Source organism: Balaenoptera physalus, assembly GCF_965194825.1.
Source record: "Balaenoptera physalus genome assembly, chromosome: 7".
NCBI lineage: Eukaryota > Metazoa > Chordata > Mammalia > Artiodactyla > Balaenopteridae > Balaenoptera > Balaenoptera physalus.
The window spans coordinates 97,981,069-97,994,519 of NC_138886.1; the positions used below are offsets into that span (position 1 = coordinate 97,981,069).

Here is a 13,451-nt window from a genome sequence, read left to right on the forward strand (position 1 = left end):
AAAATTTTGACAATTCTGCATTATACTTTTTATTGTCTGTTATGCTAAGAGATTCAGTAGACATGTAATAGGAGATAAAAATGATTGAATGTTTTATGTTTTTTCATTAAAAATGTAGTTTTTGCACAAAGCTCATTCCCTTGTAGAAGATCTGCTTTTACAGTTTCTTCCTTTTCATTACCAATATGACATGTGGAGATTATTGTGTGCAAAAGCCTTTTCTGTAGTAAAGGATAGTGTACTTATACGAAAGGGAAACAGTTTTATTCCTGACAAAATGAAGGGGATTTAGCACCAGCTTGTCATTTACAATCCTGAGAGAAAATGGAAGCTGTTTCTCAAGTTACTATTCTGTTCAGAGAGTAGGATTTTGAATCATCCCTTTGACTGTTCTAGGAAATTCAGGACGTCCAACACCAAAGTATACAAAAGTTGGAGAGCGTTTACGGCATGTCATTCCTGGACATATGGCCTGTTCCATGGCATGTGGTGGCAAAGCTTGCAAGTATGAAAATGCAGCCCGCTGGAGTGAACAGGAGCAAGCTATTAAGGGGGTCTACTCATCCTGGTAAGTGATTCTGTCTGTCTTTGGTAGCTCCCACCTACTGCTAAGTGGGAAAAGGGAATGGACGTGTAGGAGATGGCCAGGAGGCAGTGGGCTGTAGAAGAAGGAATGTGGGGTTTTGAAGTCAGAGGACCTCACCTCCATCCCTGGCTTTGCCACTTGACAAGCTGTGTGATCTTGGTCTACTCACACAGGCAGTCGGAAGCACAGTTTCATCATCTGTAGAATGGAAATAATGAAACCAACCCTATAGGGTTTTTTTTAATTGGATGGAATGCTGTATGTAAAGTATCTTAAAGAAATGGTAACTAGATAGCTCTTAAATTTCAGAAATTGCTAAAAATAATTAAAATGTTCAACGATAAATTTGAGCAATTATGAGGTACATAGGTAGTTTTTCAGTTTCATACAGGTAAGCTTTAGCCTCGTTTTTATTTTGTTCCTGTATTCTGTGTAAAAGAATACATTTTCATACAAATACATACACTTCCAGTCTGCCTCAGTAGAAGGTGGTACGAGTTGTCAGTTCACTAGACAATATAAGATGCTTACTTTGTTTATGGTATGTAAGTGTAATTCATTCATTATTGAATCATACTGCTTTTATTATTAATAGTAAACTGTCGAGTATACCTTTTTTGATGTAGTGATATCTCTAAAAAATTCTGATATTCAAAACCAAATCACATTTGGAATGCACTAAGAGGAATTCACTATTCAAAGAACTGTGCTTGTGAATCATTTTATCGAGCAAGAATTCATTTACAAATTAGATATTTGTCAACCAGCTTACTAACTTGCAACCCTGTACTTTTTCATATTGGGTTTGCTGAGTACATGCGTAGTACTATAGTCTGGGGTCCAGTGTCACTGTTGTTCTCCACAAATCATGTTCTAGTTTATCACTATATTTCTTGAAGAATGTTGTGAAAAAGCAAACACTATTTCTGAGATGTGGTCAGACAAGTAAATTTCTAATAATGCAGCTTAAGGTCACATTCATATTTTTGGTTTATTGTTGACTAAACTATCTGAACTTTTTTCACCTCTGCTGCTTTCATGTTACATCTCTCTCAATCCTACACTAAGTGCTATTAAATTTGGGGGGGTCCCAAACCTTTGGGGGTCCCTGTTAAGTTTTAGACATTGCCCCAGGCATGAGGGATAGTATCTTTCTGAATCCTGACCTGCTCATCTAATGTCTCTGTTACTCCTCTCAGGTTCTTGTGACCCACAACTTGTAATAGTCTACCTTATGTATCTTTCACCAGGTCACTGGTGAGAAATGCAATCAGAACAGTGTGAAGCCAGAGCCCTAGTGAGAGTGATAGCCATTTACTGGGTCTCTATCCATTTGTACACTCAGTAAACATCCATTTGGTTACAAGCCAGGCATGGTGCTGAACACTCTCAAATTATTATCTTCATAAAACTCTTTAGTAGGCATCATTAATGTCATTTTATTGGTGAAGGAATTGAAGTCCAGAGACTAATTAATTTGCTACACAGCTAGAAAGTAGAAAAGCCAGCATTTGAAACCAGGTCCAACTGACTCCAAAGCCATATTTTTTGCAAAATTACAATAACTCAGCATTTATTCATAACCACATGCTAGGATTTGTGCTAAAGTCTTTACATTCACATCATATTGAATTCTCATACCAACCTTGTGAGGCAGGCATTATCCCCACTCAATACATTAAGTAACTGAGGTACAGATAGCTATGTAACTAAAAATGCCTCCCAGCTGGCCCTCCTCATTTAGTCAGTAACCTTTGGATAACTAATCCAGGATGTCCTTTGCTGCCAGCTGAGGTTTCTCCATCATTCCGTCATGTCCACTAGAATCTCATGAAAGTCCTTGAAAGTACTTTGCTGGAGTCCATAAATACTTTATGTCCTGGAATTTTTTCCAGGGATTTAAGAAGCTAGGGTTTCTTAGAGCCCTAATCATAATACAGAATTGAAGCCGGATTTGTATAAGGAGATTCTTACCTTATAGCATTGTTGAAATCATAGAAAAAGTAAGGGCTTGAAATCTTTCTTTCTCAGTTTTGTGCATATCACCAGTCCCTCCTCCCATCTGTAGGGTCACTGATAATATCCTGGCCATGGCACGCCCGTCCACTGAGCTCCTCGAGAAGTACTGCATCATCAAGCAGTTCCGAAGGTAAACGTTGCGTGTTTACACACTTTAATAAGCCAGCTTGTGTTTTCTCTTCTATTGCTTTTGACCTCAAATGGAGAGGTGCTTTCATTTTACCAACAGGAGTGTGAAGAACTTATTTCAAATAAGACAATTAAGGTTTTGAAAGTAGTTAATAATGTTTATTAATGCCAAAAATGGTTAATTTTTTTAACACTACCTCCCAATATGACTAATTTTTTTTTCTTTTTCCTTTAAGCCATGGCATAAAAAGTATCATCAACCTGCAGCGTCCTGGTGAGCATGCCAGCTGTGGGAACCCGCTGGAACAAGAAAGTGGCTTCACATACCTTCCTGAAGCTTTCATGGAGGCTGGCAGTAAGTCCTTCCATCCTCCTCTCCATGAGTTACCAAGGACAGAACTCAGAGACTTTTTGTCTGTTCAGCTCTTAGGTTAAAAAGGTGATGGAAATAAACAGTTACTGCATAGTAGTGTAGTAGGGCTTCTAAAAAGTGAAGATGAGCTAACTTTGACTTTAAATAATGCGATCATTCTTCTGTGGTATTGCTGTTGAAAGTATAAGATTTCTTTTTTCCTGTGAGAGGGATCTTGAGAGGAGACCTTGTAGAAATAATGCCTGTATAATTAATATAAACAGTATCCAGACCTGTCATCTCATTTAATCCTTAAAGCAGTCACATAATATAGTTGTTCTGCTTCACACATGAGGTCACACAGGCTGAGGAAGTTCTGACTTGCCCAAGATCACACAGCTTAAACATGGCAGCAGGATTGGAACCCAGGACTCACTCATGCTTTTACCTACTGCATAGCTCTGCCCCTGGGTAGGATGCAGGGATTCTGTATGTGACGATCTACAACTTGTTTTTAAGAAGTTTATGTTAGCTTTTTTATCCCACTAGTTAGAAAATCTATATGTACTACCTTATGCCATTTATCAGTTAGACATGTTTCCATGCTTAAACAAGGTTGCATGCTTTCCCTCCACGGTTGAGTAATTTTGGCATAGATCATTGACTTTAATTTGCAATCCTGCTTTTCCTTAATTCTTTCTGACTGAGTTTCAGCAGGAAATGTGTTAAGTAATATAGAATGTGCTTTTTAAGAAATGTTAACAGTAAGTTTACTGGAAATGTAAAAAGCCTATTATTTTAGGTCTACTCATCCAGTGAGATCACAGCTTTATACTTTTCATGAACTCACTCACTTTTTTCAAATGTCTTTGCAAGTATTTTTCCTGTATGTTGATTTTCTTCTTGTTCTCTTTCTCATTGTCCAGTTTATTTCTACAATTTTGGATGGAAGGATTATGGTGTAGCATCCCTTACCACCATCTTAGATATGGTGAAGGTGATGACATTTGCCTTACAAGAAGGAAAAGTAGCTATCCATTGTCATGCAGGGCTTGGTCGAACAGGTAAATTCTAGGAGGCGGTTTTATTGTCCTTCTACATATTTAAACATATAAGGAATATTTCCTAATTCTAGAGGATAGTTTTCAGATTCCTATCGAAGTTTTGGAGTCAAATGGAACAAGTCAGTAAAAGATATTTGAAATATCTTAGATAGCTTCAGTGACCATATATTCATGAGAGTATTTTTAAATGATTTAGTGCTAAAACCTCATCATATTGAGTAATAAATAAGTGGATTTCCATAGCTAACTAAATGATCTTTCTGATTTTCTTCTTTAAAGGAAAAAAATCAACACTTTGTTTTTAATATGCAGTGTCTTTTTAAAATGTATTTTCCTTAACCAAAATAATAATGAAAATAGCAAGCATTGTTTCACCTACTATCTTTTTAAGTCTTTAGCAACAATGTAAGTTTTGAAGGAGGTTAATTTGCTACATCAAGTAAGTGGGAGGGCCATGATTTAAAATCCATGGCTGTAAGGATTTTGTTTGTAAAGGAGAGTCTTACCTGTACCTAGAATTCTATATAAAAATCAATGATTTTACTTGAAAATGCTGCAGAATATCAGTGCAACACTGATATTGGGGCACAAAAAGGGTTGGAATCTTCATTGTCATATAATCTAGCCAGACACCTGAGCTCCACTCTGTCCACAGTGTACCCATATACCTGCCACTGGGTCTTCCACCTGCTGGGGAGCATCTTTAGGGGAGAGACGCATTTCTGTCCCAGATTGTCAGCTCTCACGGTTGAGCCAAAATCTCACTGTTCTAGGGATTCCACATGACAGCTCTGCAGATATTTCATACTTACCCCAAAGAACTGACATGTCCTAGTGAGAAAGATAGGTTGGACCTTGCCATATACTAGGAAAACATGCATTTTTTCAGAGGTTCTGATTTTCATGTGTAGCGAGATTCACAAACTTAGTGATTAACACAGATGTCTTTTGATTTGCCTTTTACTTGATGTTAATTAACTATTATATTTGAGTTAATTGATTATCGCCTTTTTATTATTCATTTTAATTTAGTATTAATTAACAAGAATACATAATGTTTATACTGTTAAGGCTATTTTCCTTAATATTAAGTGCTTATAGAAAAATAGTTATGGTCTAGAGGAAAATATATATTAGTTTAGGCATTAGTTTAGTCTTAAATAAGAATTATCAGGAGAAAAAAATAGATTGTGAATGTGAATAATTGCCAAAGATAAAAATACCCAAGTAGGAAAAATGCCAGTCTGGAATGTGCCACCAGTTGATGTCAAAGATGGCAGCGGTGGGAAGTTCCAAGCAGAGTGTACAGACTGATTGGATAGAAATTTTTAAGAGCTGTTCAGAGTGGAAAGCAGGATTGGCTTTCTTCCATGTTGGAGTTGGGCATTAATGACGGTAAATGGGCCAGGTCATCAGTTTATTCAGTCATCACCCTCCACACTCAGTCATCCCCCCTCACTCCACACCTACTCACCTTCACTGTGGCAGTTCTTGGTGCTTGCCCTGGAGTACAGAGGTGACCAAGGGTTCTCAGTCAAGGGGAGGGTTGCCATATAGACTTAGTAAATAGATGAACACCTGTACAAAAAGTTATCATTGTCCTTAAAATGTTTCTGTATTTATGTGGTTTCCTAACACGTATTCAAATTTTAAATCACCAAAGAGTATAAATAAAAATATAAGCTTTTCTCATATCAATATTCTCTTCTTCACTGTTTAGGTGTTTTAATAGCATGTTACTTAGTTTTTGCAACAAGAATGACTGCTGACCAAGCAATTATATTTGTTCGGGCAAAGCGACCTAATTCCATACAAACCCGAGGACAGCTACTATGTGTAAGGGAATTTACTCAGTTTCTGATTCCTCTTCGCAATATATTCTCTTGCTGTGACCCCAAGGCACATGCTGTCACCTTAGCACAGTATCTCATTCGTCAGCGGCATCTGCTTCATGGCTATGAGGCACGACTTCTGAAACATGTACCCAAAATTATCCATCTCGTGTGCAAATTGTTGCTGGACTTAGCTGAGAACAGGCCAGTAGTGACGGAAGAAGTGGCAGAAGTACCTGGCCTCTCTGCTGAAATTGAAAAGACTGTTTCTGAGATGGTCACAATGCAGCTGGATAAAGAGTTACTGAGACATGACAGTGATACATCGGACTCTTTCACCCCCAATGCAGTGGTGGCAGATTTTGAGAATCAGGATGTGATTCTTTCCAGTGAGCAAGAGTTTGACCCTCTTTGGAAGAGGCGGAATGTTGAGTGCCTTCAGCCCCTGACTCGTCTGAAAAGGCAGCTCAGCTACAGTGACTCGGACTTAAAGAGAGCCGAGTCACTTCTGGAGCAAGGGAGGACTCCGTGGACAGTGCCTGCCCAGGCCGTGCTTTGCCATAACCCCAGGCAGCAGAAGCACATAAGCCATTGTTACTCCCCACAGTCTCCACAGCTAGATTTAAATAAGGAAACGCTGGTCCGCAATACATTTTCTTTCTGGAATCATGCTAAATTTGGAGGCCTGGAAGGACTCAAAGATGACAGGTCATCAATTTTCCATAGGACGAACATTCCAAAGGAAGTACGGCGAAGTAGAACCTTCTCTTCAGGTATTTCAGGTTCATACAACCCTGGGGAACCAGTTACACCAAACTTTGCAAATATCCCTAAGGAACTAAACTGTTCTCACCAGCAAGTGTCCCACTGTGAGTGTGAAACTCATGGTGGTTGTGGCCCAAGCTCCGTTGCGGAGGACAGTGAGACTTGCCGCCGGCCTGTGGACTGTGCGTGCAGTCCCAAAGCACAGTTCTTGGTTGGACCTGAAACCCGGGATAGCAAATATCTCTCTGAAGTTGCTCCATACACGGCTTTACAGTCTGACTTGAGTGTTGAAGCAAGGAGAATACTGGCAGCCAAAGCCCTGGCAAATTTAAATGAGATTGCAGAAAAGGAGGAAGTGAAAAAGAAGGTAGAAATGTGGCAGGTACTTGTATTTCATTTAATTATATATGAGTGGGAAATATTTGTGTCAGAGAAAAAACAATACATTTTCCCAAATTCATTTGTTACAGGAATTTGAAGACATGTTTGTATAATGCGTAACTTTTGAACTTGAAGTTACTCAGCTATGATACCAGCTTGCTGTCATAGAAACAACAGACACAGGGCTGTTTTGTAGGTTCATTTCAATCTCTGTGAAAGAAAGCACTTAGTGCTTAGCACTCAGCAGGGTGCTTGACTGAGCAAGGCAATGATACTGATTGATGTCGATAGTTTCCATCTTTCTCACTGGGCTTGCAGGACTGATGGACAGATGAACAGACCACAGCAGACAGCTGTAGAAACTGACCCGAAGTATCTCTAACCTGAGACCTAGCAGAGAACCACACTTTGAGAACCAGTGACAGAGATATAAATGAAATAGAGACAATTCTTTTCCAAAGCTCATTAACCCAAGTATCAAGTAAAGCCAGAAGGACGAGTGATGGATGCTGTCTGCTCAGCATTCCCTCCTGCAGACTTCCCAATCCACCCCAGTAAGGCAGGTGCTGGATTCCGGAAGGCAAATGGGAGTGGCCACAGCATAGCTTTGTGCCACTGGTTTTATCTGAGATTGGGTTCTTGGGGTCTATTTCTTAGCCTTTACTTAAATTAGAATGTGAAATTTTAAATTTTAACGCCTTTTTGTGTTGTACTTTCACTAGGAAGACAGTCTTAAATTAACCTTGCTCTCTGCCCAAAATAAGCAGCTAGTCTAGAGGAAAGGCAGGCCTTATAAACCTAGTCATCAGAAACAGGTAAACTGCCCAAATGTGGGGCTGACCTGGGGAGGCCTGGCTCAGTGAAATTTTGGCTCGTTAGCCCATAACCTACCATGAATTATTTATGTAGCTACTTTTCCATATGCTACCGTTAATCAAACAAGGTGTGTACACTTTTCAGGAGGCCAGACCTTCCAGATGCAGAGGCGGGTAGAGGAGGCGTGGAGCCTCGCCCTCACTTGCAACCGTGTGACAGGAGGAGAGCTCTTCCACACACGATTTCTTCATCAGAATTGTAGTGTTTTGCTTAACGAATAGTTAGATGTATTGCTTTCTTCCAACATGAAGTATTTTCTTTATTTCCTGCTCCAAACTGAGCAAGCCTTCCACTCAGTGAGCAGGTCTCCTCTGCGTCGCTGTGAGCCGCAGTAGCTAGTGGCAGGACCTCCGGGTTCAGGCTTGACAGCTCACCACCCCCTCGTGGGTCAGCCCCACATGGGCCAGACTGTTTGAACACATAATATAAACGAAAGCATTTCCTAGAGGTGGATACTACCCTATCATTTGGACAGGTTTGCCTTTTTTTTCCTTTCTAGATTTTATTGTGGGTCTTTCAGTAATAAAACAAATCAGTTGAATTCTGGAAAAAGTAAAATGAACGTGATTTGAGTAGCATAATGCTGCCTGTGCCCTTATTAGGCCCTTTCACATCTATTATTTCATGTGATTTTCACAGTAACCCTGTGAGACAGATGATATTTTTTACAGATTCTTTGTTAATCTTTCAGTCCTTATGAATTAAGTATCACAGGTCAGGAAACTAAGGGTCACAGAGGTCAAGTGATGTGCTTGCGGTGATGTGGTCCAAAGGCAGCAGGGCCAGGATACAGTTCATGTGTTTAATACTTTCCATCATCCCTGATGTTTTTCCTAACCCTGCTGGAAGATTTCAGAAAACAACAATGATGTAATGGTTGTTTTACTAAGAGGGTCTTTGAGTCATGTTGTTTCTGCCCAACATAAAAATTGAGTAAAAGCTACTCTGCTATATACATGATCTATGGGATATGAAGGACTATCCACAACTAAAAGTTTTGGCTTATTTATGACATAATAAAGAGAAACCCAGTGCTGGAGGACCCTGGTAGCATGAGAAAAACATCACAGACTGGGATAGAGCAGATCTGGGTTGGGAATGCGCTCTCGCACTTTGGGCTCCTGGGCAAGTTACTTCATCTTTCCTGAGCCCCCCAGTACATTTATCTGTAAAGGGGACCTCCTTGCTGGGTTGCTGTAAGAATCAGAGATAAGTCTTGTGTCATCGTTCCTGTCATACTATAAGTATTCTATGAATATTGGATGGGTGAATGAATGAATGGTGGCAATTATTCTGCTTATTACTATTGCAAACACGTATTTTATTTCTTAAAAATAAATCTGAACCCTATCAGAAATTAAGATTCTTATCTCACTTTTCCCCTGATCTCTGTGAGGTAAAGTTTTAAAATCTTAAATTATCCCCAGACATTTGGAGTATTGGCAAGACTTCCTAGTTATTTTACCCTATCAAATTTCAGAATACAGGGCTTGTTTGTTAAATTCTACATAGGATTCTAAAAAGGAATTTGAAAGAAATACGTATACCACATTTACTAACTTTTTGGCACTTTTACACTTTACACTTTTTCATTTACACTTTTTCATCTACCATTCTACTTCCTTGCAGTAAATATTTGTTTTGTTCCAAGGAGCCTGAAAAGGAAGGTTCCCTCTTCTTGAACTGTTTCTGTGGTCTCTAAACAAAGTGGAGAACTCAGGTTAATTAAGCCTTTCTTTGTACCAAGAGCTTTAACAGCCCTCTCAGTTAGTCAGTCCACCTGTGGGGTGGAGATGAACTTTACAAAGGGAAACTGAGACTTAGAGAAATTGCATGTCTTAGCCCAAGGTACTGCCTGGAAGTGGGGTCACTGGGAGGGGTCCCGATCTGCACCCCAGAGCCTAAGAGTTTACTCTCCTGGACAGCCTAAGGGTCATCAGATGTCAAACCGTGCCTGCCTCCCTCTCCTCCTCTCTCCCTCACTTTGTCTCTCTCTTTCTCTTCCTCTCCCTCCTTTCCTGTCTGTCCTCTCCTCTCCTCTCTCCTTTCTTTTTCTCTTTCTTTCTTCCTTCCTTTTTAGAAAGAACTAAATTCCCGAGATGGAGCTTGGGAAAGAATATGTGGCGAAAGGGATCCTTTCATCCTGTGCAGTTTGATGTGGTCTTGGGTGGAGCAGCTGAAGGAGCCTGTGATAACCAAAGAGGACGTGGACATGTTGGTTGACAGATCTGCGGATGCCGCAGAAGCACTGTTTTTATTAGAGAAGGTAAAGTAGCTGTTGAACAGTTGGTGAAGTTAACTAAGGCCCTCAATACAAGTTTTACAGACTGAAAAAACCCATTATAAAAAAGAGAATTCACACAGAATCCCTTATCGGGGTCTAATTTAAATTTTTCCAAGGTAAGAGAAGAAATGCATCCCCAGTATAAACATTTAGAAGATACAAAAATAAAAAAGGAAAATACCCATAACCCCAGGAGAACTACTTTAAACATTTTCAAGTCTTTTCTTTCAATCTTACTGATGCATATGTTAACTTGGTAAAAATTATTTCACATACAACTTTATACTTCATTTTTGCTCAAAATTATAACATAGGTATTTTTCCATGTTTAAGTTTTTCATTAATGTTAACTTTAATGGGTAGGTAATGCTCTAACATGGGGATATGTTATAACTAACCACTTTTTCATTTTCAAGTATTTGTTTCTGCTTATTTACTGTGAGCATATAATGTGAATAACTGAGGTAGGTTGAAATATGCACTCATTTGTATTTCTTTAAAAAGGGTGTGTGTCACCTGTGTCACCTAAATATATATATTTATGTATATATTTTGTGTATGTATAAAATATAGAAGGAAAAATAAGAAACTGATAATGGTGGTTGCCTTTAGAACAGCAGTCCCCAACCTTTTTGGCACCAGGGAGTGGTTTCATGGAAGACAGTTTTTCCATGGAGTGGGTTGGGGGGAGGATGGTTTCAGGATAATTCAAGCACGTTACGTTTATTGTGCACTTTATTTCTACTATTTTTATATTGTAATATATAATGAAATAATTATACAACTCACCATAATGCTGACAGGAGGCAGAGCTCAGGCAGTAATGCCAGTGATGGGGAACAGCTGTAAATACAGATGAAGCTTCGCTCACTCGCCCGCTGCTCACCTCCTGCTCTGCGGCCTGGTTCATAACAGGCCATGGACTGTTACCGGTCTGTGGCCTGGGGGTTGGGGACCCCTGCTTTAGAGAATAGTAGTAGGAGACAGTGGATCTAGGAAGCAAGGGAGACTTTTCATTGTAGATTCTTTTATACAATTTAATATTTTTAACCCTGAAGAGATATTAAATTTTCATTTATAAATAGGCTTTGTTTTGTTTTAGGAAACAATGTTATAATCAGCCTTGAGTAACCTACTACGCTGTGGTGTAAACACCTCATTGCTTCCAAATCTTCTACTACTACTATTACTACTTCATATAGACACACAGAGATACACACAGGCACTTGCTCACAGTTGTGTGATGCACATCTTTAAAGATAAGGTTTTTCCTGTATCTGTAGTCCTCTTCTTAGGCTATTTTCTGAGCATTTAAATTTTAGAGATGAAACAGGAGGGCGGATAAGGAAGGCAGTTAACTTTCATTGGGTGGCAATGGGCCAGGCCCTTGCTAGGTCATAATTTCTATTTTCACCTTTGTTCATCTCCATAACTCAGAGAGGTAGAGGCCCCACTTTTCAGAAAAGGGAATGTGAAGCAGTCTGCCCACAGTGTGCAGCATGTGTCAGAGCAGGATACAAACTCCGGCACAAAGGTCATGTACTTTCTGTCACATTGTGCTGTTTCCTCATCATTCACTCCAACCCTCACATGCAGGGCATTTACATTATTTAGAGTTTTTTTACTTTTATAGGCATCACTGTAATGATAATTTGTGCTTACAGGTTTTTCTGCATTTCAGATCATGTCCTTAGAGTAGATTTCCAGAAGTGAAATTAGTGGCTCTCAGGGGGCAACGTGTATTGAATGCGAACTGCTCCAGTGATGGAGTTTCTCCTTTGTTTCTCCAAAGTAAGCAACCCTCAGGAGTCAAGTTGGGGACACATTCTTCAGGGACCTTCCCCCTTATGTTATGGCATGCTCCTGGAGGGCTGTGGCTGTCTTTCTTCTTCTGTCCCTCCCCACTCAGTATTGTCTGCAACTGGCAAGACATGATGAAGGTACTGAGCGCTGAGTGCCCAGCCATCTAGTCCACGTATTGCTGTGACGTGTCAGCATCTACTAGCCATACTGAAACGATTCTGTCTAGAAACAACAAGAATAGATCGTCCTCAGTTCACTGCATGGAAGGCATTTGATTTTAAATTGCACTTATCTTCAGATTCAACTCTACTTTGTGTAATAACTAACCAGCTTTGATATTACCTACTGAAAGCTTTTCAAGTTAACACATAACCATAAACACTGGTAGAGCCCTTGGTAGATAGTTTAGTATTTGAGATAATGATTACTTGGTCACAAACCAGTTCTTGGCTAAGCAGTTGTTTTGAGTTTATTTCATGAGGCATTTTTTTTTTAACATCTTTATTGGAGTATAATTGCTTTACAATGTTGTGTTAGTTTCTGCTATATAACAAAGTGAATCAGCTATATGTATACATATATCCCCTCCCTCTTGCGTCTCCCTCCCACCCTCCCTACCCCACCCCTAACTTGTTTGATTTTGATTTCTGCAAAAACAGGGCCAGCAACAGACTATTCTTTGCGTGTTGCATTGCATAGTGAGCCTGCAGGTGATTCCTGCCAACGTGGAGGAAGCCGTTCTTGCACGTGCCATTAAAGCCTTCACTAAGGTGGGTGGCGCTCCTCTTTCCCCCTACAGACCACAGTCAGTATAATCTTTGTAAATCAGAATCCGAGGGTCACCAGCCTTCTCTAAAATAAACCTTTTGGCCATGTTTCCCTTTAATGGAAATGTGTTTGACATTTCTTGAAAATAGTTGCAAACTTTTGGCTAAAAAATATCAGTTTCCTAACAATGATATAAAAGGCTGAACTGTGGAGTTTTTGAAGGAAGACTTTGGAACAAAGAAGTTTTGTGTAGAGAGAAACAATTGAGTGTTGAGAAAATATTTTTAAATCATGTGCCTAGTAGAACTCAGAGAATCTTTTCTTGTTGAGCCAGTTCTACCTTGGGTCTGAACAAGAAACCATCTACTGAGAATTTAACATCCAACGTTAGCAGTTCGGTACCGTGTCTGGTTGGCAAATCCTAAGCAAAAAGTAAAAAAATGTTTCCTTTCCATGCACATCCTTTTGGCCTACAGCAGTCTTTCCTGGCTGAAAAAACACACCAGATTTCATACCAAGAGGAAAGGTTCCCTTGGGACTTCCCTGGTGGTCCAGTGGTTAAGAACCTGCCTTCCAATGCAGGGGACGCGGG

At 39.7% G+C, this 13,451-nt stretch overlaps 1 protein-coding gene across 9 annotated transcripts in view; it reads left to right on the forward strand.

Moving 5' to 3' along the window:
* The window catches only part of PTPDC1 (protein tyrosine phosphatase domain containing 1), an 88,169-nt gene that overhangs the window by 68,790 nt on the left and 5,928 nt on the right, over positions 1–13,451 (forward strand). For 7 of the 9 annotated variants that reach the window (XM_082469678.1, XM_082469677.1, XM_082469676.1 and 4 more), the window contains 7 exons: positions 397–568; positions 2,655–2,735; positions 2,971–3,089; positions 4,013–4,150; positions 5,871–7,129; positions 10,085–10,270; positions 12,751–12,861. In XM_082469678.1, coding sequence (XP_082325804.1) covers positions 397–568; positions 2,655–2,735; positions 2,971–3,089; positions 4,013–4,150; positions 5,871–7,129; positions 10,085–10,270; positions 12,751–12,861 — 2,066 coding nt within the window. The remainder of the gene's footprint in view (positions 1–396; positions 569–2,654; positions 2,736–2,970; positions 3,090–4,012; positions 4,151–5,870; positions 7,130–10,084; positions 10,271–12,750; positions 12,862–13,451) is intronic. The other 2 variants (XM_082469682.1, XM_082469680.1) reach the window with 2 other exon arrangements.